We start from the raw sequence: 26,143 nt of genomic DNA, 5'->3' as shown, positions 1-26,143 counted from the left end.
CGGAGCTATCGGCGGCGAGGCCGGAGTTTTCAGAGATGTGTACATTAGCATCACTGCGCAAAACGGAGGAGACGGAGTTCAACTCTCGCGCGTTCCTCATAATTGTCGACGAAATAATCGGATCCTCTTCGTTCTTCCTCGCCTTACTTGCTCTTGAAACATACGTTTCTAAACTGCATATTTGCATTTTCCCTGAGATGAATCGTATTAAATCCCCGTGCGTTATTTCATATATGTTCATATAAACGCGGAGTATCCACTCTCCATGTTGCTTCTGATAAGCCGGAGATAGCAATTAGCTGTTCGATAATTGACTTATCGCGCGACAGTTATTGTTTGGGTATAATCATCGTCGAATTATTATCGCGAAACTATTAGCCGCGAAAGTGGACAAATTTTCGTAGCAGAATTAATTGGAGAATTTTGACGTGACCGATCGTCGATGATTCGGAGAGACTCGAGCCATTAAAATATCATCTAATTGAAATGGCCGTAAAATATTAATTTTCAAAGCAATACGGTAAGTAATATATACGGTAAGTAAGAAACAATTTTTATTGATAAAATACTTGTACTTTATTCATTTTATTTAATTTGTTTTTAATTCCATATTAAAAAGCGCAACATAACGTAATTATTTATTGCGAATTAAGAACTATATGTTTAATGAGTAAAAATAATTTTTACTTTTGCACAAAATTCTTTCCATTTATTTTATTTTATTTTATATCTCGTAACATCTTTCTTGTTGCAGATTAACACAAATTTTAAGACTATATGTGAAATAAATGAAAAGCGCTATTTATTTCCCAATTTTTGAGAGAAACACATATTTTATTTTATATCATATTTTATTTTCGTACAAAATTTGTTCCTTTCTTCTTTCCTATTTTGTTTCATTCATTTTCATTTTGTATTAAGAAACATAAGACGAGCCTTTATTTATTGCAAATTATTGAAAATTTAAAAGTCACAAATAATAGTAAAAAACTTGTTTGGTTTGTTTTTATCTCGTATTAAGGAATGCAGGATATTTTCCTTGCCGCGAATCATCACGAATGATTCATGCACCAGTTCACTTGTGCATTCGCGGGCGCCAGGAGACCCCGAGTGACGACACTGCACATACATACATATGTCATATGGCCGTCGCGTCGGCGATTGTTGACGACAGCCATTGCTCGGATCTGTCATACGCACGCCGCCCGTCGTTGATCCAATTTAACGGCGACGTTTCCCGCGACAATCGTGTAAGTACGTTTCGCGCACGGGTGACAATTCAGCATGGGCAACTGTTGCGGGTGCTGTATCAAGGGATCGTCGTCGTACGAGGATCTCACTCCCGATCGGGTACGTCTCGCGCGTAGGTTATAAACGCGCACGTAAATTATTAATCCTTTTCCCCCCCGAGCGATAAAAAGAAATCGTTAAATCGTCATAACCACGCTCGATAAACCACCTTGGCCGTCGCTTCTGTTTCTCCAAAAGAAAAGCGACAAAAGCCTCGGTCGCTCAAAAATTGTTTCTTTCAATAACTATTATTTCCCCGCTCTTCTGTCGCGCTAGAAAGCTGCTCTGGAGAATATCTTTGACACTTTGACAATTTTTTTTTGTTTGCATTTTTTCCCCTGCACAGGAAACTATACGTAGGAAACAGGCGGAAGCGGCTGAGAAGAGGATAGCCGAGCAACAGCAACGGGGCATAAAGGATGTAGAGTCCGTCAAGAGGCAGCAGCGACGGGCGTTGGAACTGGAGAAGCGAGAGCAGGAGGCTGCCGCTAGTGGCACGCAGCCTACGCTACGGGTGAGAATATTGGATGATTGATTTCATCGTTTAAATATACATTTGAATAAGATTTCACTGAGCTTTTGACGTATCTATTTTCAGTGGCAGGTACAATAAACCGATGAGAGAAAGAGAAAGATACTGCGGGCTCGACTATGATTGAGCTCTATATTTTCTCTATATTCGGAGGATTAAGTATTCTACATTTGGCTGACCAAAGTGAGGCAGACCTAACATCACCGATAACTGCTATAGTCACACAAGTGCAATCTTATTTTGTATAATTTACATAGAGTTATGGGAGAGTAAGTTCCAAGTCATTTAATTTAACAAAATACATCGGCTGAAATCGAATGATTGGTACCAGAATTTGTTTCCAGCTGACGCGTATATTTTTTTATCATATTTTATATGTAAGTTATATATGTATTTATATATATATATATATATATACATGATTGTACATGTTTTAAAATTCGCTGAACTTACCACTGCGAATTGTTAAAATTTTGCAATCGTGTTTGAAGCTTAATTTTGCTTCTGCTTTAATCTGCTAAATGAGTGATCCTCTATTTTCTTACCAGTGATATATATGATATACATATAAATGTATTACATTTATATATGTTTTCAGAGAGCTACTATTGTATAAACTTAAATTTTAGATGATGAATGAGAATATTTATGAGCAAAAAGATAATCCTTATGCATTGTTAATCTTTCTTTAATAAAAAATGAACTCTTGTGATTGCAAGCTTCAGATTTAGGATCTATATATGTGCCTATACTTAAAAAAAAAATGTATATCGAGAAATAAGACTAAAAGTATATCATTTGTCGTATATATATATATAATCTCTTATATACGCAAGTTTGTATCTATTGAAATACAAATTTCATATCTGTAATGTTCAATAATTATGTGATATAAAAGCAATTTGAATTATAAACTCTGATAATATATTTATATCTATATATAATATATTGTATGTATAATATATATATAATATATATATTTGAGTAATACAAAATATACACTTAATATTATTATATTATTATATTTTATGTTATAATATATATTGTATTATGAAATATAGCAATACATGTAAATGTACAAATGTAATATATCAGAAATTACGCAATTGAAAACGAAATGGTATTTTAATATATTTCTCATCGATATCTCAATGCAGTTCTGTATTAAATTTTGCAAATGTTAAAAAAGATCTATAATATACATAAATTAGGATGTATACATATATATATCTCTCTCTGTATATATCTCTTTCTAATTCAACTTGTACAATTTTGTCAAAAATTATATTTTAAATAATAAATTTTCATTAATATAATCATACAAAAAAGCTGAGATGAACGTCACATGGAATGCAATTGGAGTCTTAATATATGGCTGGACGTGATATTAAGAATTTTTCTATACAGCTTATAAAAAAATTGTAAAAGATAATCGTCTTGCAAAAATATTCCTTGCCTTAAATAAGGAATGGATAACAAAAAGTTTTTATTTATTCTTTTTATTCATTCCTTATTAATGCAATGAATGCTGACGGAATTTACATTCTCGAACTTACAATTAGACTCCTTCCCGAGAAACGAGTTAAAAGATTTTGTGGCTTTATATAAATGCATGTTAAATAGATACACAACTGCAGCATCTGGTTTTCTTTAGATCTCATATTTTCCCTATCCGATGAACCGACCAAGAGCGGAACAACTTTTTCGCCGATTTATTCTTAAGCTCTCTTCCGTGAGCGATTTGTACTTCCAGCGAGGCGCCGTTATTTAACGCCAACCACGTGTGAATCTCGTCAGTAGCTGCCGATACACCTATTTTTTCAAACGAATCTCATATAATATGCGCAAACATATGGAACAATAAATTAAAAAATATAAGACAAAAAGAAAAAAATAGATAAAGCTGTATTAAAATAAAATTAAAATAAGATCAAATTTGTTATATGAGGTCAATTTGAATATAAATTACACACACATACACACGCACGCACGCGCGCGCACACACACACACACACGTATATATATATATATATATTGTATGCCGTAATTATTTAACGTAATTAAGGATATCTTACTCTCGTTGAGAATAATTTTTTTTAATATCATACCTAGCAATTCGTGTAGAGTTATACGTCGGCTGGCCAGCAACTCCTTGCTGGCGCTCCTAATCTCGAATATCAGTAACGCCTGCCTCGGTACGCTGTCGCCGTCTATATGGAAATCTATGCTGAACTGAGGATTAGGCATAGCTGGCAGGAGCCGCGATTTCGCGATGGTCTTACCGCCGTTAGGCGAGACGATCTTGTCTGGACTGTGGCTCCTGGAAATTCTCAATTTAATTATCCGCAAATTATCTCCGTCAATCGTATTAACTATATACTTACGTTTGAAGCTTCACTCGGCAGTATAATTGGGCGATGTGCGCTACGTGAAGACCCTGCGCCTGAAGAACCTTCCCTTCCACTCCGGAATACTTCTCTCTAGTGCCGTTGACAATTTTTAAATCTAAAAATCGTTATGTTTCAATATTATATATATTTTACTTCATATTTCAGCATTAAATTCTAAAGCTGTAGCCATTCTCCTTTTTAAAAGAAAAGAAGCGTCTTTATTTAAAATTAAAAAAAAAAGACTAACATGTATCTATTTTATATATTTTTTTCAGTTTTATGCTGTTTTAAATTGCATCAAAAATAAATGCGACCAAGATCCAGGGTGAAAATATCACTAACCATTCGGCCTCAATCTCAATCGCGGACTGGGCTGCCTTATCCTGCCCAGCATGTCTGGTTGCGACACCGCGTGAGCCAAACCGGATTCCGACAAGAGCTCCGTGGCGTCGGCCTCGCCGCCGCCTCTGGGCTCCAGGCTCAACGTGATGCCCTTGTTATCGTTCTTATCCTCTATAGTTACTTCCGAACGAAATCTACGAAGTTTTAAACCCCTCTTCACCTACAATTACACGAAATATCTCAAACTGAGTTTCAATTGTGGGTAACTCGATGCGTTTTACCTTTTGCTTCATCATGCGGAAGCTGTTGTACTGCGGCATCTTCTTGCCAAAGCTCTGCTCGGGGCTGGGAGTTAAGCTGTGATGGGAGGCCCGTCTCTCTGCGATCACTTTAGCGGTGTCGGACTCGTCGATGGAATTACCCGCGACCGATTCCGTGATGACTTTCGGAATCCAGAAGCTCGGCGTTCCATTCATTTCGTTGGAGTCTTTGCTGGTGATGCTAATTTTGTCTACATGAAAATATATCAAAATTCTATAGCGCGTTAAACACAACATAGGTACTGTTTATTAAAAGTTCAATACGATGCCAAAGATATTAAATATTTGAGATTTAAAATGACATTTTTTTTTTACCGGACTGATTGGACGTGGTCGGCTTCAGGAGGGTGACAGTGCGCGGTGGAGGCGGTGGCGGTACAACCGGATCCAAATGTAGACGTATTTTAGATTTTTCCATGGAAGGCCTCCGCACGATACTCGACAAGGAATCGGGCTCGGTGTTTAGACGAGAAGAGTTGTCGCTGATATTGCTGGTTGCGTACGTGCTTTGCGTCTAGTGCAAATATAATTTCAAGCGGAGATTTATAAATGAGAAACTACTTGAGAAATTGCAAGATACTGAATTACAGGATGTTTATTGTTGCGTGAACATTACCTCACATTCTTCCGACAAGACCTTAATTTTCAGCTCTATAGATCCCGTTTTGGTTTCCCTGAGCGGAAACCAATGGGACTGATCGCTGTTCGACAGCTTTCTGATATCGTCGAGAGTCAGTGATACTTTCCCAAGGTAATCCTTCATGCCGAAAGTATCATGATCCCATAATACCTACAAGACGAAATTAAAAAATAAATTATCTTTCTGTCGCGGAGACGAAATGCATTTGATGCAGGGTGCAAATGTGCGATAATTACGATATCTAAAGCTTCTCCGGTCTTCGGCAAGCCCATGATGGCACTCTCATCCCAGCAAGGATTCAGCGTCTTCTTCTTTATGCTGCTCTTGTATTTCGTTTCGTTGTTTAATTTTAGTTCGCAGAAGGGATCGCTGAAGCCGTTCAGGTCCTTCGCGACGAGATCCCTCGCGCGCAGCAACGTCACCTCCATCAAACCGCTTCCGGTGGACAGGAGGCTGGATATGTCGGAGGAGGCGGGATCAGCGTCCTTGTGCGTTAATAGCAGCTTCTGTAAATATATTTTAAGACTTGAGTGGACACAGCTTAGAAATTTTTTCTCGGATAAACATGAGACTTTATAACGGACCGCCTGTTGCATCCACGGCAAACTGTTTCGTTTGATCTTCGGCTCGTCGTCCAGCGTAGTTGGAACCAAGCTGCTTCTACGACTGTTAACTACTTGCTGCACACTCTTGATAGGATAAAACAGCACGGAGACCGTCATGGAGGAGGCGATATTCGATCCGCTGAGTGTGAGCTCCTTTCTGACAATCCACGTCGCGTCCTTTGAAAAAAAATTATGCTTTTTATTGAGATTTTTTGCAGCATTACCAGATAAATATAACAGTAACATGAAGTGAAGGATTGAAAAACGAAAACAAGTTAAGTCCACAAATTTAAATAAAGTACTTGTATTTTTTAAGTACTATACATATCTTATTTGAGAAGCAATTCTTTCCAGATTATGATTTTCTCTTATTTTTATGCTAAATAGTTCAAAGTTTTATTAGGCAGGACTTGATTACCTGAGACAGAGATAGCATTGCCAAGCCAAGCATGTCCGTATCCATCGATTTTACTATATTCCACGAATAAATGACGAAGCTCAGCGACACTTGCGTGTAATCCTGTACCAAGAACTGCGCTCTGCAGTCCCAAACGGGCGACGTGGTCGAGCGAACGTAATGCGTCGTTTTCACCTAAAAACACAATAGATTCCGCACGGATATGATTTTAAAGTGTTGCGAACGTATGCGATATGTAAGTGTAAATTGCGTTTACCTTCTTCCGATTGTTAAATAACATGCAATAAGGATTACACTGAGCAGTATCGCCGTGGAGATTGTCGGCGGAATGAATGTAAACCACCAGTACCCCTGAAAATTACAGCGTATTACAACGTGAACATGTTCTTCGTTTTCGATTTATTACAAAAAAAAAATACACTCAAAGACTCTCTACAAATTTTCACGAAAAAGCGAACGATAAAACATAGGTTTGGCGTGCTTGAAAGCTTTACTGTCCGACGGGAGTCCCCGATATAATAAAACCATCAAGCGTACGTTTAATTAAACACTATGTCAAATCAAAGGACGTTTTACACACATTCATGCTCAAATTTCACCACACGGTATTTCAATTAAGTTTTACCTGCTTTGTGCGCTTTGTGGCAAGAGTCGCGCGACACTGAAAATATTTCATACGATAATACTGATCGCGGGAAAAGAAATGTTCGGATATTTCGTACGTAGAGACGTACGTTCGTCGTAATTTAATATCAAATTACAAGTGTACCTTTTCAATATCAAATTTTAAATCTCAATATCAAATTATTCGTGTCCGTTTCATACATATTCTGTATTATGTACTTTATATTTTTGTCTTTATACTATATACTTTAATTATATTTTTGTCTTTACATACCTGCAAGATGCATATTATCGGCCGTTAGTTCTGGCTGCGGTAAATCAGGCTCCAAATGCGGCAGAGTAGTGTATTCTAATCGCGCATTAATGCTCGGAATGTTAGCGCTGCTGCGAGACGGTTTCTTCTGTTGCAACACGGTTTCAACGCTGCCGAATAAAAGACGATTAGATTAACGGAGGACATTCGATCAAAGAAGATAGACGAGTATAGAAGCACAGATCTATATATCGGAATGTATCACGAGCTGAGATACCGAGATACCCCAGCTAATTTTATTAATAATAATATTAATATTAAAATTAAAACAGAATTTTATTAATTTTATTATAAAATTAATTAAATTATTATATTTTATTATTATTTAATTTTTTATTAATTTTCGTGTATCACACTAATATACGACATCCGTGCTTCTATACTCGTCTATCTTCTCTGATTAAATCCTAGTTCAGAAACTCGATACGCCGATAGCATTAAGGCTGAAGAGATCGACATGAAATACTCGGGCGCGATGTGGCGTAGCGTTTGATCAAACGCCACCGATCGCCGACTTACATTTGCGAATTCTCCCAGTCGTAGACTCCTAACGCTAACTCGAACTGCGCCAGAGTGATCGTACTGACGAGACGTTTCGCTTTCAGCTTGATGGTGATCCTCTCGTTGTCTAACGGCCCGACCAAGAAAGACACGTCCTCGGTCCACGTGGGGCTCAGGTTCGAGGTGATTCGTCTCTGATCGCCCACCGTTACCACGAGCCATCTCACCTCATCAGCGACGTTCGCTGTGGCAATAGAGAAACGCCAGTTAGGGGACTTTCTAACGAGTCCGTAATAGTGCGTCCATAATAATTTGCGCGTCCATTGTAACACACAACAATTGCGTGTTTGACGGGAATGTTCATAAGCAAGATAAAACCGTACGTCTCAACTGTGCTCAATCACGCTAAAAGGAAATTTAACGGTCGATAGCCGTTTCTTTCTAAATTTTAGCTCGAGCGTGCGGTTATACTCGCATCAGTTTTTTTTTTCGCCCGAGGAACACTCACCAGAACAACCGTTCTGGCACAGAACAACGGTGAGCACTCCTTGCGGCAGCGAATTGGTCACGGAGTCCAGTCCAGGACCCGGTCGCTCCCGCGCCCTCAGATTCAGCTCCAGGTGGCCCGGGTCGACCAGCCAGCTGGCCAGAGCGTCCGTGACCACCGCGTGAATCCAGGTCTTGATCAGCGGCATCTCCATCATCTGCACCGCCCGTAGGATCCTCACGCTGAACCAGACGTCCGGCTTCTCCAAGAAACTTATACTGAGCCCGGTCGCGTGCGGAAACGGCGCCGACGAGTTCAGTGTCATGTTGACGATGACTGTGCCGGACAGCGACAGCTTCTCCACCGCCAGGTCAATGTCCATCCCCACGCTGCCGAGGTATTTACAAAGAATATCCGTAAAATTTGCTTTAGAATAGAGAATAGATTTAGGAAAATCGTAAGAGTCAGATATATTAGATATACAAAATTAAATTAGATTCTTAAATTTCATTCTGATCAAACAAATTAATTGTAATATAATGACACGATAATACAAAAGTAAATTAATAATTGTGCGTGAAGAGACGATAACACGAGATATTTATGACTTTATTTGAGAAATTCTCGAATGATTTTTGATATGGTAAACGTGTTTCGTTCCTCACCCTTTACCAAATAACCGCGTGGTGATGAGCATGCGGAATTGCTCGCAGTCCAGCCGCAGGTCCGCTTCGATGGACAATTTAGTCTGGCCGAAGTGGTGGCCATTGGGAAGATCGTCATCGCTGCAGTAATCGAGCGTTCGGACGCGCGTGATGCACGGCGTTTGCTCGCCGAGAGTGAGTTCGCGTAATTCTAATGGGCCTGAAAAACGAGTATCTCTTATAGAGTCACGATGAAGCCGCTAAACGATCAAGTAATTTGGAATCCTTTGAGCGGCCGGTGATTAATTTCTTTGACGAACTTCTTTGGCTTATCTCTCATTCTCCCTTTCTCTCCTCTCTCGCAAAACATGTATTTACGAAGAGTATCCTTACCGAGTATACCGGGTTTGGCTTCATTAAGGAGAGGCTCCAATCGTTCCTTCGCCAAGGAAAATATACTGGCGGCGCTGAATCTCCACCTGGAGGAATAATACTGGTTACACAGACGTAGAGTTCTCATTAATCCAGCGGAATGCGGGATTTTAATCGAAGCGCTGATGTTCGTCTCAGTTTATTAAATTTTACATCGCAGACGAACGATCATTTCAATCTACATGAAATTCCTTAGAAGCAGTTTCCCCTTTCCTCTTAAATATCCACGAATAGATATCTCGGGGAGCAATGCGACTCATTAAACATTCAATTTAATTAAGCGAATAGCCAGATTTAATACGATAAAGCGCGCTCTTTCGTGCGTGAAAGACGCGTACTGACGCACTTTCGATGACACAACGGGCACCGAGTTATTTCCAGAGTTTATCATTAATGACATCCCATTTTCGATAACGAGTTGATTCGCATAATACGCGGCGACCCACGCGGGTTTCGTGAATAGATTAAAGATTACAGACAAGTAGATTAACACGTGCCCACGCATTTGTCATTTTTTTAGGGTGCTCGGATAACATCTTGCCCGTCCCAGTTGGACGCTTCCAGGTCTTTTCCATCATGAATATCCTCGTTAAATAGTTCTCTTATACACTTTAAATGCATTAAATTTTTGAAATTACTTCTATTATTAGTAGAATCTCTATTTAACTTTATTATTTTTACAGATAACTTTATTATATGATTTTACGATAAAAATCAATAATTGTATATTTAATTTTTATATCGCTGTCTTCTCTGAGAAAAGAATTTAGAAGAAATACACAAAAAGAATGATTTTGCTGAAATAACTAAAAATTTAGCTAGAGGCAGATTTGAAAATAATTATGCTGGACGTTCAAGCGTGATGATAATGCAAAAAATTCTAGCAACCAGCTCCAGCATCCAATATAATTATTTTGAAGGACATAATTACTTTCATATCTGTCTAGCTAAATTTTTAAATACTAGCACAACTAGCACCGTTTTTTCGTGTAAAAATTGTTTCCATATTCGTATCAAAGGGACTACCTAGAGCTTATTCGCGAATTATTATCCAGTCTTACTATAGACGCTATGGAATTCTTTACAGGGTACTCGATTCCGTAAGAATTTTCCCGAAGTCGTCGTACATTTCCTGCGTTCACACATGATCAAATAAGCACCGTGTGTGCGCGCGCGGCGCGATCGCACCGTCGTTTTCTTTATACGCGTACAGTGTGTGTAGCACGTCGCGCTGAATTCACCGCTTTTTCCCCGCATGTAGATGTACCCGCTGGTCGGGCGAGAGACCCGCAGCCGCGGGGCTGTTCAGGAATGCTCGAACAGGTCTATCAACTATCCAAATAAGTAGCACTCTTTCCACGCCTGTTGCCGCTTGCCATACCGGCCGTTTTCAACCGTTGACGAGGAAAGGATGGCGCGATGAAGAAAATCGCCTGAACGCGTCAACGCGATCGTATGTTGTTAACATACACATAAATCTCTTTGAAATTAAATTGTGAATTTTTTTTAAGTAGCAATCAATTTTAAAATTCTAGAGATTTTCTATCGTCCTTGTTTTCAGCAAACAGAGATTTTCACTTTTTGATAAGTTTTCGCTCCGAGAGGAATTTATTTTCGCAGTTATCGATCTCTCTTCTATTTCCATTTAAAAAAAAAAACTATTAAGATCCTGCGAGCTCGTACGTAACGAACTTTACAACCCGACGATTTATTCAAATGCGGCCGATTCTGAATAACGACTCGTTCCGTTCGACATATCGGTGCGGCGGTGGCGACGGGCAAGGATTTTATCTGCGCGACATAGGCAGCAGAAACGTGAAAGGCCACATTTATACCACGTGCGTCAAGAATGTGGTATGTTTACAAATGCGTATGTAGTACTCGTTCCCGAATGAGGAGTTCATTCACCCGCCCGATGCGAGGACAATCGCGATATATACACTCACCGGCGTTACAATAGCGTTATTACCGTGAATCGCAGCTATACGGAAGAACGATATTCTTCGGTAAGGTCAAGAAATACAGTAATAATGGGACGTATCGCTGCGTTACACTTACATAAACTTCTCTAGCTACAGACATTCTCCTTTCTATTATTTTTTCTAAACGACAACGCGTTATACGATTATACCAATCTTTGAATGACCAATTCCTCCGTCAGGAAAAATTTTTAACTCGTCAAAAGTAAAGGCAAATATCGATACAAGCTTCATAACAGTCGATTTTTTCAATTTTTCAGGCAAGCCACGATTAAATATAAGGAAATAAATAAAACTCTCTCAGCATTCCGTTTTTAATTTTAAAATACATAAAAGAATTCCCTTTAGAACCTTCGGTTATATTGATGTAACAACGGCGCGAATTGGCGTGCACCAGGTGGTACACTGCGTATTTCCCTTTGTCGTGATTAGCCTCATCGATAACTGAGAACGGTACTTGCCACTTGTTGAGAAGCAGACTGAGCCACTCGGCGGTCTCGTCTTTGTACAGGGCCCGTCTCCTGCGTAACCTGGCCAGCTCGTGGTGCAATTCCGTCTGAAGGAGCCGGGAGACTCTCGCTTTAACGACGGTCGTTGCCAGCGCCAGGACCAGAACCAGCCAGGCCAGCGACAGACCCGCCGCTCCTATTATCCAGGTGATCGCGAGTGCCACTCCGAGATACAGAGCGGTGCGGATTGCCTCTGCATCTCTCTGCAAAAGAGATATTTCATCCGGTGCGTTTCATGCGCATGCATTTGCATGTATCAAATAAATACGAAGGGCCTTCGTGTCTCGCACCCTCGCGCGTTGCGTGCGCGGTTCAATCCGCCGGTAATCGAGCCGCATAATGCGCTCAGAGTATTGCATTAACATCAATATTAAAGACTCCGCTAGATTAATGCTGATTAATTATGTGTTATCTACCTGTGTTTATAAGGTAATTAATTCTTGATAGATTGCATGGGAGATAGATTTACGAAAACATTTGATTTAAGGTTTATTTAGAGTTATTGCTACGGAGAATAATTCACTCTCACCCATTACCGCCATCAATATTTAATTAATTGGAAAATATTTTCAATTAATCTCTCTTTAAAGAATATCACTCTCTATATTTCTTAGAGAGTTATGTTAACATAACTCTCTTCTTGTATTCTATGTATATTCAGCACTGTTATTTTCCCTTCTTGTTAATATTATTTTAATAAAATATATTGATTTTCTTCTTTGTATTATGTAAGAGAATATATTTAAAATAACAAGATCGTGATGTGATTTAAACATATTAGAAGTAGAACTTTAAGAGAAGATTTATATCTTAAAAATGAATATAAATCTGAATACAATAGTCATAATCTTTCGTCATAATTTTCTTCGTATATTTTCAAATATTATAAGAAAATACTTTCCTTTTATTTTTACTTTTACTAGTTACCGTGCCATTCTATAAATACAGTTTCCTTATTTTTCATTTTTCTCAATATTTATCGTACGTGAAGCTGAATACCAAGGCAGACGGTGTACCCGGTGCGTTATGCGCAACCTTGCCGTGTCCGGCGCGTAAAGAGGCATAAAGGAATATTAGCGATACAAAACAACCCCGCAATGACAGTCCGCTCGTACGTTCACTCGCAGCGTATCATTAACAGCAATTTACCCCCGCGAGGGACATTAAGACCATACGTCCGTACGTATTGCAATTTCAGAATATTCTCGGAAAATATTTTTGTCCCCGGGCCCGCCAAGTGAAAGCGACGTCACGCGACACATCGTCCGAGAAGCCCGTACCTTCGTCTTGCTAGGATGTAGGACATGATCCCAGCGTACTTACACGCGACGTCGCGTGCAACGCCGAAGGAGTCCCTCTGACGTCACCGAAGAACATCATTAACCCCGGTAGTTAAATAATAAATTATATAAATCATAAAGTTTCGCGATCTTATATGGAATCTTATTTTATCCGTGTACGTGTTGAAATAGGGGAAGAAGATGCAAATTGCTGCAGAATAAGAATAACTGAGTTATATAGCTGCGCGAGGAAGTACGAGAGTATACCTAATATCCAAAAAAAAAAAAAAAAACTATTTTCGTTAAGATTAAGAAACAATTTACTCTAAGCTGATCTATTAAAATAAAGTCCTTTGAATATAGTCCAATAAATCTTGGATAGCTTTATTAAGCAATTAAAATGTTTTTCAGAAGTTTAATTCCTAACTTACAAACTAATTTTCAAGTGGGATTTAAAAGGGCGAGATTTTTCTCGCGCAGTTTATTCCGCGTCTTTAAAGTGCGCTTCGCTCTTAAAATTAAATAGAGCGATATTAATGCGAGAGATGGGGTCTCCACGCACCTTCCCGTTCTCGTCTCGAGGTCGCGCGTAAAGCGCGCGCGTATCCGTTCGCAAACACGCGCCCTTGCGCAATAGTAATTCGACCTGCTCCGTCAAGAACGTAACGTTTCATTAATTGGAAAGTTGTCCAATGCTAAGGGAAGCGTAGCGAGGTCGTAATGTCCCCGAACGCTGGTCCCCGAACGAGCGGAACTTGTTGACGGAAATGTGTGTGCGTTTTTCATCGAGAGAGTTATACGTTTTTCTCCATTAATTTATAGCGAAGCAAATTTTATTTATCGGCGAAATAGTTCGGTTCTTTGTCATAGCGTATTACTTGTCCACTTCAATTAGAGGAAGCTTCGCATCGCGTTTTCTGCGAAAAGCGATTCACAATATACGGTACGCATCAATTTCCTTGGATTATCAGGATTATCTGGATTGTCGGGATAAGAACGCACTTTCTAAGAATTATTTTCGTATCAGCTTGATTAAAGTGAGATACCTTACGATCTTTGATGAAGATTAAATCAGCACACACTTAGTAAAATTGCATGAAAATCGTCAGAATCTTCGTCGTATCTGAAGAAGAGAGTTTTTCAAGTGACCGGCTTCTTTCGAATACAGCACGTGTATGAAATTGATGGGCTCTCGAAGGATTTTGCCTTTTAAGTAGAGTGCTAATTACTCTCGGTAACGTAGCTTACGCGCTACCGAGAGGAGAGCGCGAGATAAAGATCGCTCGAGAAATCCCACGAGTTCCGAGCCGGAAAGGCATTACATCAGGGACTTCCCACGCAGATAATAATTTCAGTTCTGCATCCGTAAATTTAGACGTCGAATAATAAGTCCGATACCCATATACGAGGCGCTTTGACTTTAATTATTTGTCCCTCGTCTAATATGGAATCGATTTTGTTTTCTAAATTAAAGTAGCGAATCCGCCAATCTATCTCTCAAGCTGTAAATTTTTAAACGACATTTAGGTAAAGATGTCCGATCGTTTAATATTAAAAATATTTTCTTTCTTGGAATTTTATTTCGAGCAATACGAGCTAAACGTTTTGAAAGAAAGATGAGATCTAGTGCAATAAAAAATGTGTTATTAAAGTAAAATCCGATAATCTTCGCGTATCTTGCATATATTGCCCGATATTTATTATGCAAAGAATGTTTAAATAGTTTTAGACACGGTCTGTAGGCGAAATTTCTTCTTCTTAAAATTCAATTTGATCGACACGAAACATCAACGAAACTTACAAATTACTGCTAATTTGATAAACAGAGATACACTTTAAATTACTCTTCAATTACAATTTTAACATAAATTTCTCCAATTAATTATATTGTACTTATAAAAAAATACAAGACTTCTTTCGTACGTTATTGATCGTTTATCTAATTCTATTTGTAAAGTTTTGCTCACGCTGCAATATTGTTATTGTTATCATTGTTATTACAATTTTCCATTGAAGATGCTCTACACTACCTATACATTGAAAACTTAAATTAGATAACTCGACAAATAATTCAGTCCTGGAACTATAATCGGGACCAGAGCTGAATGCACCATCTTCGTGTTATTCTAAACGTCCCCACGTTCAGCCAACTCGAAGCTTAAATAGGTCGGCTTCGAGGCTTAAAACCGCAGAGAGGCGAACGTAAAAAAATCGTTGAGTTCAACAACAATAGCCGCAACGCGACGAGGCGACGTCAGTGAAACGACGTTTAACGATGCGCACGGGCTGTGCATCGCGAACGCCCGTCGCCGGGTCGTCACGGATCCTCTCTTCTTCACGGAGCATTGTGCCCGGTCGCTTTTACGGAATTGACGATTCAACTCGCGTGGGCTCCTTTGAAAAAAATACCTGCCGCGCACGGGGACATCGAACACTGAAGCTACATGTGTACGTGCTCGCGCGTTCGAGAGGCGTTCGCGTTTCCTACGCGAGAAATGGAGTATTTGAACTTCTCCTATATAACGTATACCCGTGTATACTTCGCACGATTTAATGACACGATTGACACGATGGTACACTTCACAGAACGATAAAAGCGTGCCCCAATTTTCATCGACGAGCTCATTGTCGGACTTCAATATTTCACGATATTTCCCTCGCGCTTCGCACGTCCCACGTCAGTCATTATTTGATCTTTTAATAGTCTTCAGTAATCCCACGTATACATCAGTCTAATTCGATCTTTCAATAATTCTTCACCTTTAGTAATCTAATTTGATCCTCTTGGTGCATATACCCACAGTGTTTCTCTTCTATATAATTTAAAAATTATAGGTGCTACAACATTTGAACGCGAATCGAGTAGACCTGGTGGGAAGATAACTTTTATTCGAGTGCTCCATTTACACGCTAATGAATTGAACTGAAGAGCCCCGACTAAGTCGTGTGTATGCAGGTACGAGAAGAAGTATCTACAAAGATATGACCTATTTCTTAACCGGCGTGTATATAGTGACTCGGCATATGAGAGAACGGCAACACACGCGTTCTCGGGGCTGTTGTGCTATCAAGAATTTATTATTCGGCTTGATCGAGCAAAAAGCCGATGATAAGCAGCCGTACCTGTGCTTTTTGCGCGACGGCGAGGGCGAATTCTTCGTCGGGCGCGGGATCGTCGGGTGTCATGTTGGTGCCCCCCGCCGCACCGCCGCCGCCAACGGTACTGCCAAGAGGTCTGATCGGACCCCCCGTCGAATACGGCCAATTACCAACGAGATTCCCGCCGCCGATGGATTCGCGCTTTCCTGCGAAGGAGAAGATACACGTAACGTTATAGAGACATATATTATGTGTAACATCTAGGGAGAATTTAAGCTCAGTTTTAAAGGATACGGTTGGAGATAAAGTGAGAATTAAACGACCGCATTTAGCGCGGCGTATGTACGCGAGGAAAAAGCAAATCTTCATCTCCAATAATGTCTGAATTTTTATTAATGATTTCTAATTATTGCGAAGGATATTGATTAATTAAATGGAATGATTTCAAGCATAAATATTCATTATTCGCTTCAAATACAGTTCATTCTTTACGAGGCGCACATCAGATAGATTATATTTTAAAAAATCCTTAAATTAAAAAAAGTATTGAGTAGTTTCAACAAAAACGGATAGGTTGATTGCATAAGCACATTGGAAAAGCGTTTTCGTAATAATCCATGTACGTGTGTATATATATTTTGGACCAATTATTAAATCAATAATTATAATAACAGTTTAACTACTTCCTTTAAACATAATATTAGATCAGTTATTTCCGTTAATATTCAATTATTTCATGAAGTCTTCGAAAGGTAATATTGTTAAACTATATAAATATCACCATAAATATTATTAAGGTTCCCATATTACTTACGTTACTTAAAACAAATTTATAAAGATTTTCAATTAAAAAGAATAATTAAAATCCCCTGCTAGTTTAAATATAAGACTTTTATCTTTTATATTTTACTATTACAACAAACTCGGCAACAAACTCTTTTATGCTATTCTCGACTGCTGTTCGTTTTATTAACCTTTCTTACTGTCTTTCTTTCGAATCGTGTATTGATTGAGAGATAGAGTTTTATTTGATTTAAGCGGAACGCAATCCGTATAGTCTGTAATAAATTTGCAACTGTCTGTATTGCGGTGCATATCAATCAACGCGCCGGTAAAAGAGCGAGGACAAATGTCACGAGTGAGAGTTATTGCTGCGGAGGAATGCATACATATTACACCCGCGATACATTCGCGTGATATGTCCCGCGGATATCTTTCAGCCGTTTGTTAAGCTAACTGTCTTGGTTAATGGTCGTTTTCTTTTTTCTTATAACCCTTCGGAAATCGCGTCTCTATTGACTCACTTCACAAGTTAACTTTATACTTATTTGGAAGGCTTGAAACGACAATTTATGTCACATATGTATTCTTGAAACACGTTCGATAGCAAAGTTTTGCTTATAATATCTCGCTGAACTGTCATAAAAACAGAAAAGCGTGAAAAACGTTCGATCGTCGCGGGGCTGAAAAGGACCTAAGTATAATGCAGATCGAAATTTTTGATCGAAAGATAATTAAAAGGTACATAAGGAATATAATTGCGATGTCACGCGAGCATTCATGCTTGCGAGCCTTAAACTGATTTGTTGTGAAAAATAACTGTAGCCCGTGATCGGGTCACGCTTGTGAAAAAGTGCTGTCGACGTTTTTGAATGTTCAAAAGCGTTCTCTTATCAAATTCTAATCGATAAAGTTATTTACGCGATGTCAAAGTTAGCCGTGCTATTATACACATAGTTGTAATACACACGGCGACTGATTCCATGGCGAATCAGGCTCGAGGATAAGAGCGATAATTCAGGATGCGACCTTGACATTATGGAGGCGCATGTGGGGTGGAATTAGCGTTGCAACCTTTCACGCGGTTGACGTCGCGTATACAGCTGTGCCAAGAGTAATTACTTCCGCAGATTGAATTTGGCGAATCACGCTTCGCATTTCGAATGCGGTATAACATACGCTACGTGTGTAATCGCTGGCGTGTCGCTGGCGGGGCGGAGGACGGGGAGGGGAAAACAGCAGCGAGGAGGCGGGGGGAACAGGAAGAAAACGTGGACACGAGCGCTCGGTTAACGAATAAAAATCGATAAACTAAACATAAGTATCCCGCGCACCGGTAAAATTTATATTTAGAAACTGAAGCGCGCGCGGACAGGTAGAAAACTCGAGTTACGAGTTTCTTACGCATTAATCGTGTGATGTGACCTAACGCTTCGCTAACATTCAGGCCGTGACGCGCGCGCGTGCACGCGCCCGGGTCTCTCGATCAGCCACGGAAAATCGCGGTGTTCGCCTTAGCTTAATACACGCGGTCTCTCCGAGGAGTCTCGACGAAAAAGCAATTTCGATGCTCCCGATGATCGGCGTACCGTACAAAACTGGTCACGGAGCATCCCACATCGCGTGAGCGTGAGCCGCGCGCTCTCCGCGCGCGCTGAGGCTATATAATATATATATATGTATATGAAAGCATTTCCAAGGATATCGATCAAATAAGTTATTAGATCATGCGCCCGCCCACACCGCCTTAATATTCCATCCTCGCTGCGTTCCACATAGTTTCGTGTGTGTGCGCACGTGAGGAATGCAACGATCTCGTTTGAGCGTTCGCATTGACTTTGTTAGCGTGATATCGACAGTACGGAACCGACGATAAGTGACATTTATCACCGTACGCGATACGCGGATCACTTATTGTGAAAGAGACGATCGAAAGTTAAGTGAAAAGTTGCAATTTCCCGCGTCAATCGCGAGAATTCCGATAAAAAACGACACGTTATCACTTTGTATGACGCAGTTTCATTAATTATAGCTCATCCTGTGATATCCCGGTGATTTAGAAGTTGTTCCCTTCGTGTTTACCAGGAACGGAGAGTTAACGAAGCGCGATCGTGTGAATCCATGCATGGATCTATCGTTTAGTAAATTACCGATACGCCTAACTATCGCCAAGATAAAATTCGGAGGCGCCCTTCTCCATAAATCCCCGTGCCGAAGGAACCATGGGGGAACTTCTTGCGTTCACCGCGCGCGCGACGTTCGTCCCCCATTCGTCTTTGCCGCAAATCGCAACGTCTCCGCACCGTGAAATCCCGCGTGAAATTTTCGCCACGTGTTTTCCACTCCCCGCCGCCTGAGCTGGTTAACGCTAATTAACGTCACGTGGCGCCGGAGCGAGCGCGCTCATCCGCGACGCCGACGTACCTTTTTTCAAGGAGGCTCCACGCTTCGTGTGCCGACCCATGAAGCTGGAAAGTAGCTGCATGCTTTTTTTTCTCTCTCCGAGACACTTTCAACACCCCTCGGACCGGTCGCGGCGATCCCGATAAAGCTATCGATCGCGCTCACCGGAAACCAGCCGCGGCTTTACTTCGGAGAGTCTCTCTCTCTCTCTCTCTCTCGCCACCTTTCCTCCGGCTTATCTCCGCTCCCGAAACATCGGTCACGGCTGTTATATGAACGCCCGCGTTCAACGGGCTTTCCCGTTGCACACGCCGACGAGCATCTCGTTCCACCGGTTTGCATACGCGTAAAAGTCCATACAGAGAAGGAAAATCTTCGCGTATACGCGATTAATGAATAGGCATATCCTCCTTGAGAGCGACTGGAGAAAGGGGGTCCGCACGCAACGTTTTACACTCTTAAAGAACACCTTTCATAAAAACTAAACATTTTTTTACACACTGACTTTATTTTCTTATTCAGTAAAATAAATACGAGCGCTTTCTCTCTCACGAAACGTGAATAAAGTTAAATATACCGTTAATATCAATTTCCCCCTATTTTGAATCACACGTCAGTGTTGACTCTTGAAATTCCAAATGCCGTGACATAAATTTAGGAGCTCGAGCTGCGCAACGAAACTCACGCAAAGTTCGTTCGACTCGAAACCCGGAAGTGCTCAACTAATCAAAACATGGTAGAAAAAAAAATCGCTATTTAAATTGTGTACCAGGCTCTGCGAAACTTTTGTTTGCGTTCGAAACGAAGTATCGAACCGGGCTCGATCGACGAGGCTGGTTTTATAATTTATGATTCCGCGAATTAATATCCAACAAATGTCCAACGGCATTACGGTGAAGTCTAAAACGGTATAGTTAGATTAATTGCGGACAAATTACTTTCGATCGCGCGTACGGAATCACGAATCGAATTAAGCGGACGTTGTCCTCACTTCGTATAGAGTTCCGTCAATCGAGCTCGTGTGATTAATCACGCTATGCTAAAATTAATTGTCGAGCGATGTTCTCGTCGCGTTGTTCGCTATGTCGTTGTGGGACAAACTTGTCGCGGGGAAGTTTCGCGAGCGCGCATCTCGCGAAAGCCCGCGGCGATCGCGAGTACTCGGCGCGCGCGGAAGCACTGAGGGAAACTTCGGTCTTTCCTCCCGGTAGATAGATCGCCGCCGAACCGCGCGTGTCGGTTTCCCTCTCGAAGCGGACTGCGAAAGTCTCGCGCCTGCGCCACCCTTCCGACTTGCCGTCGGAAGACACCCTGGCTGAAATCTCATCCCGGCAATTAACTTGGCAAACGCCAACGTTGTGGAGGATACCTACTACCTAGGTACTTACGTCGCGCTTCTCGTACGCTCGGTAGAACAAGAACTGCGATTACATCTTTCTCGTATCGATTGCATAAAATATTAATGTGCCGACGTTAATAATGGAATGCATGTTATGCTACTCGAGATAGTCTAGACGCTGTTATCGTACTGAATACTCGTATCATAAATTAATAGTAATTATAATTAATATTAAATTAATAGCGCAGTAAACTAATAAATTAATGATTAACATCGCTAAATCTACAGTATGAAAATGTCTCAATTGCAGTTCAAATACATGTGATATGCCATATCTTCTTATAGGTTCGTAACAACAAGAATGAAATATTATGCTTTAAAATTGAATGGCACACGGAAAAAATTACTGTGGATATTACAACAATATTCTCTATGTTTAGAAAAGAAATGCATGTGAATTTAAGTTATATTGATGTTACATGGCATTCATCTGTTAAGGTATGCTCATCAGTACGGTTGTCACAACCGTATAGTGCTTAAGATAAATAACATTCGGTTAGAATATCTTCATATATGTGGTTGCCTCAACCGAAGCATTATTGTTATCTCTCTAATATGGTCTGTACAACAAATAGTATGATTGAGAGATATATATGATATAGTTGCACGTCGCAACATTGAGGCTGAGAGTTCAGTTAATCATATAAGTCACTTCCAAATTATTTTAGTATTTTAGTTCATAACCCTTTTAAATCGATGGGCGAAAATTATCACAATTATTATGTTGTGGCAACAGTAATTTTTTTTTCCGTGCACAGTTACATTATTCTTGACTGTATTAAATATTCATATAATTAATAGAAATTAATTAATTAACAGTAATAAATTAATTGTTAATATCGTTACTTTATATAAGAATATCTCGGTTGTAAAAAGTTCAAATTCAACACGCCGTGTCGCTTCTTACGTCACCATGGGATTATGCCAACAAAAATATTAATAATAATGAAGATAAACATTGTCAAGAGAGTGACGTTTTTCGTGCAGTTAGTAACCGAAAGTTCAGGGAACAATCGCTAGATCGATTTCACAACCGATCGGTGGAATACGTCAATTAATCGCGGAACGACGTAACGCGCATCGCGTCTGGTACTACGGCGAGGTACATCTCTCACGCGGTTAATAGCGACGGTGAGTAATTTGAGTAATGGTCCAACGATTACGGCAGCATTAAAGATCGCGCAGTTAACATCCGCGTACGACCGTTATCGTACCGTTAACTTAACATACAAAATCGCCGCTTTGCAGCTGTAAGCGAGCGCGTATTGTGTTGCGTATGTCACTCTTAATCCCGTCGATAAATTCCTCTCGAGGAGGCGCGGAAAGGGGGGAAGGAAAAAAATATGACCAATTATTTTTATCTCGGATTAATCAGGCGTCCCCGATAAATGGATCGCAGATCCATCGATCGTTCATAAAATCCTTTCTGAGTATAGATACGCGAAAGAACCAATTCCTACGATCGCGCTGCAGGATTATCTTCAACACGTCTAGGTGAGTTGACTCTTAATCGGCATTCACTCCGCGAGTTCTCCGGAGAACGAAAGCGCGCGGCCGGCGACCGCTGGAAAGTGCAGTGACTCGGAATGCAGCCAGCATCGACCGGGTTGGAATCACGTGCGTGAAAACGCGAGCGCGCGCGGACCGATACGTGTATACGTGAGTTTCTCGGTGCGCTATATACGTTTTCCGTCGCTATAGAAAATTATCGTTCTGTTAAATCGATTCGACCTGCTCGGAATGATGATTATTTACGACGTCGCCGGACAATTCCGCCGACTGTATCGCAAGCGCGATGCACCGTTGCCTAACGGCACCGTGAGTGCCGCGGCCGCGGCACAAAATTTTCAATCCCCTGCGAACGCGCGTTCCGCGCGACGCGCGACCGCGGCGGCGTCGAGCTCTCGGCGATCCTCGGTTTCGATCGTTTCTCCTTCCGCGCGACGTACGGAGATACGTAAGAAGGATCTCGTATAAGAAAATCTCGTACGACGGGCGAGAAGGAGAGACCGCTGCACTCTGAGGTCTGTCGTTTTTAATTTCGCGGAAAGGAATGCGGGGCATCAGGTATGTTCTCTTACATTTAAATTGCTTTCTTAATTGCGCGCGCCGTACGAAGTCCGCCGTGTTCCCTTGGCCGGGTTTCTCGCTTTTACTCGAGCGATGCAAAAGGTAAATGGATGTGGAACGGAACGGCAGGCGGTAGCCTATACGCTCGCCGTCGTTGTCGCCGCCACCGCCGTCCCGTCATCGTCATCGTCTCGCTTCCTTTTCCCTCGGTTTTATTTGCTTCTCGGGACAACATCTGTCTTATGCCTCGGCGTGCACCGCCGCGTTACGCTGCTACAGGCCGTATATAACGCCGCTCGACGACACCGACTTTATGGTGCAAGGTGCATCACCAGAAAGATAGAGAGAGAGAGAGAGAGGGAAAGGGAAAGACAGAGAAATAAAGAATGAGAAGAAGAGAAAGAGAAAGAGCTTCGGAGAATCACTCGGAGAAAAAGGACTTAGACGGAGGCGACCGGGAAATACCGGGTGTCCGAGGAAATCGCGTCTTGTTGCCCGACAATTCAGAAGCGTAATAAGAGATTCCGGAATGAGAAACTGAAATGGTTATACATGGTGTAGGATTTGGTTTCGTCGTATCTGAATATGCGCGACTCGAAAAATCAGATAACACGTGGCTCTAACGATCCTAGGTAGGATAAAGTGATACACTTTCAAACATAGTACAATTCTCAATATCACACCCAAAAAAAATATTCTATCTTTTAGCGGTACCCTCTTGATGCTAAAAGATTTTCCTCTTAATATTAAATAAACGTTTCGAAAAGATATTCTAAAATGCAGAGGAATGTCTATTGTATATTAATTACTATGAGTATTTATTCTAAAATATAGAAAAATGTCGAATTACTATGAGAATTTATTCTTGATTATAGCGCATGGTCCACTTCTTTATAGATAAATATGCGTTATAGTTGAGGAATATGCTTTATGTAAAACTTTTTTCTTAGAGGAAATGGTTAAAGGAATTTCCCGCATAAGTAGAACATTTTTTTGGGTGCATGTCCGAATTCAAAATTGTTGATTTTCAAAATGTAAATGCGCTAATAGAAAAATATATTATACTCCAAAAATGTAAAGTCCTGGAGACCGCGTATGAAAGATCACGTCAAACACAAGAAGTATAAAACACAAGGCCGGAAAAAAAATACACATTGTCGAAGCGACATCCTCTTCGCGGCATTCGAACATTTCTTCACAGCGACAAGAAACATATGAGATAATATACGAAGGGGTCCCGTGGAAAAAAAAGGCGCCGTAATTAATTCTCGATCTTTTAACGGCTTCCCCGTAATTATCGCGTACAGGCAATTCCTAAATCAACTACCTGCGGACGGCCTGCCTAAGATCCGTCCGAAGGCGGTACATTCCGGAGGTTTAGAAAAGCCGCCTTCTCGGGAACCTGTTCTCGTTTTGCCGAAAGAAGCCGTGAAGGGTTCCGACTGTGTTTCCCGCCACGTATTTACGTATTTACATATTTACATAGATAGACGTACGCGTCTGGTCCCCGTGCGCAGTATTCCCGAAACAGAACTGTCTGGCACCAAAAATATGTACCGCGCGACTCTCGTAATTATTAACGTTCTTTAGACACAGATACGTACGCGTGGCTATCGTAATTATTAACGTTCTTTAGACACAGATACGTACGCGTGGCTATCGTAATTATTATAATGGATACTTCATGTATGAAGAAAATGAAAACAGTCTTCGATAACAATTCAATTAAATTCGATAACGATAAGATTTAATTAAATTCTGTCTTTCTGATTGCGGATACAGATAACAATCCATCATCATATACTACAACTGTTAAGTTTTTTACGCGTAACGGTGAGAGAGTAAAACGTGAATTTATTTCTACGTTCCCACGGAATTTAATAACAGTAAAAACCGCAGGATCGAATCCCGAAGTGATCACGTATAACCGGAGATTTCCGGTGCGTTTGGAAATTATCGGCTCATCGGGGCTAATCGGTGATCGTCCTCGTATGGGGATCCGATTATCGGTTCGCCCCGGGAGGGTCAACGCACCCCATATTCGCGTTGTCTTAAAAATCTCTATTACGCGAGGGAGTTCAAGATCAATGTTAAGCAGATGCGGGAAGTATCAGAGCGAGAAGCGAAGCGCGATTCACACGGCGTGACGCCGCGGCCGCGACCTGTTGGAAAAAAGGAAGAAGATATCGCGAGAGGAAGAGACGGGGGCCTGAATCCTTTCCATCTTGTTACGACGAAGAGTGGCTCGACGGCGTCGTAACGCTCCAAAAATCAAGCCGCGTAACAATCGACGGAAATTTGCATTTTTTTTCCGTGTATCGGAGCGCTGTTACACGAATAACGATAAATTCTAAGATAGTCTAAACCCGCTTTCGCATGCTAATGCCTCGGTATCCTAGCGAAGATGATATAATTGTATAAATTCCGAACTTCTTTACAGAACATTATAATATTTTAAATATAAATTAGTAGATCGTCTGATTCTGATGTTTCGCGTGGTTGTAAAGTATCGAGTTCTCTGCAGCATTGGCATCTCTCTCTCCAACTTTGAAAAGTTATACAGCAAGTTGTATCTAACTATAGCGTTGGCGTACATTCAAGGGAACACTGTTTTAACTATTTAATGAAAACGTGAAGTTCACGAAGTTCTTTACAAAGTAAATTCTTTATCTAAAGATATTCTCCCGTTAGCTCAATTTCATTCGTGTTTATTGTTCAGTGCGTAAGTGTGAAGTTTCACATCTTTATAATAAAACATTGCCAGGTAGAATCTTATTTTATCCTTCGCAACATTATTTCATTAACTTGTCTCAATATTATTTATCTATTATTTGTTTGAATTCTTGCTTATTATTTATTATCTCCATTATTAAACCATACAATTATTTCAGATTCACAGCTTATCTTTTAGATTCGTCAAATTCTGCTTTCGATTCTTTTACGATTGGTTATAGAAATAACATTTGATTAATTTCAAGACATTTTGCATAAAACATACGTAAATCCAAGATGCACGCGTAGAAAGTACTATCGAGTTACGCAAAGATCTTTCGTTTCACGAGACAACCGAACCGAAGTATGCGAGA

General features: G+C 40.6%; 2 protein-coding genes across 4 annotated transcripts in view; one reads left to right on the top strand and one right to left on the bottom strand.

The window, feature by feature from the left end:
* Positions 1–2,784, top strand: part of LOC105449625 (small VCP/p97-interacting protein) — a 50,342-nt gene extending 47,558 nt beyond the window's left edge. Inside the window, exons 3-5 of one of the 2 annotated variants that reach the window (XM_011688920.1) lie at positions 1,022–1,350; positions 1,637–1,804; positions 1,889–2,784. In XM_011688920.1, coding sequence (XP_011687222.1) covers positions 1,285–1,350; positions 1,637–1,804; positions 1,889–1,903 — 249 coding nt within the window. In that variant the 5' untranslated portion in view covers positions 1,022–1,284 and the 3' untranslated portion in view covers positions 1,904–2,784. Of the gene's footprint in view, positions 1–1,021; positions 1,351–1,636; positions 1,805–1,888 lie in introns of those variants that run through there. The other variant, XM_011688921.1, reaches the window with a different exon arrangement.
* Positions 2,785–3,305: 521 nt separating this feature from the next.
* LOC105449622 lies at positions 3,306–19,757 on the bottom strand. 2 transcript variants are annotated; one of them, XM_011688916.1, is made up of 20 exons: positions 19,610–19,757; positions 16,430–16,611; positions 11,979–12,229; positions 9,500–9,585; positions 9,128–9,326; positions 8,484–8,851; positions 7,994–8,219; positions 7,436–7,584; positions 7,163–7,198; positions 6,794–6,888; positions 6,538–6,711; positions 6,099–6,296; positions 5,751–6,020; positions 5,491–5,664; positions 5,190–5,388; positions 4,836–5,065; positions 4,555–4,774; positions 4,207–4,327; positions 3,931–4,142; positions 3,306–3,634 (listed from the first exon to the last, which is right to left on the bottom strand). In XM_011688916.1, exons 1-20 carry the CDS (start codon positions 19,668–19,670, stop codon positions 3,480–3,482), a joined length of 3,606 nt encoding a protein of 1,201 aa, XP_011687218.1. In that variant the 5' UTR covers positions 19,671–19,757; the 3' UTR covers positions 3,306–3,479. The 2 variants fall into 2 exon arrangements, with proteins under 2 accessions (XP_011687218.1, XP_011687219.1); XM_011688917.1 differs by lacking the exon at positions 7,163–7,198.
* Between the last annotated feature and the right edge of the window lie 6,386 nt (positions 19,758–26,143).

Source organism: Wasmannia auropunctata, unplaced genomic scaffold (genome assembly GCF_000956235.1).
Source record: "Wasmannia auropunctata unplaced genomic scaffold, wasmannia.A_1.0 LD336074.1, whole genome shotgun sequence".
Classification (NCBI taxonomy): domain Eukaryota; kingdom Metazoa; phylum Arthropoda; class Insecta; order Hymenoptera; family Formicidae; genus Wasmannia; species Wasmannia auropunctata.
The sequence above is the reverse complement of the archived record's forward strand: the minus strand, read 5'-3'. Positions and strand labels throughout refer to the sequence as shown.

Bases quoted from the DNA above. Each gene is read 5' to 3' on its own strand.
- LOC105449622 (XM_011688916.1), bottom strand. From the start codon at position 19,670: ATGCAGCTACTTTCCAGCTTCATGGGTCGGCACACGAAGCGTGGAGCC. The intron at 6,297-6,537 runs GTAATCAAGTCC...TTTTTTTCAAAG, and splicing joins CAATGCTATCTCTGTCTCAG to GACGCGACGTGGATTGTCAG. The intron at 3,635-3,930 runs GTATGATATTAA...TTGAAAAAATAG, and splicing joins AACTCTACACGAATTGCTAG to GTGTATCGGCAGCTACTGAC.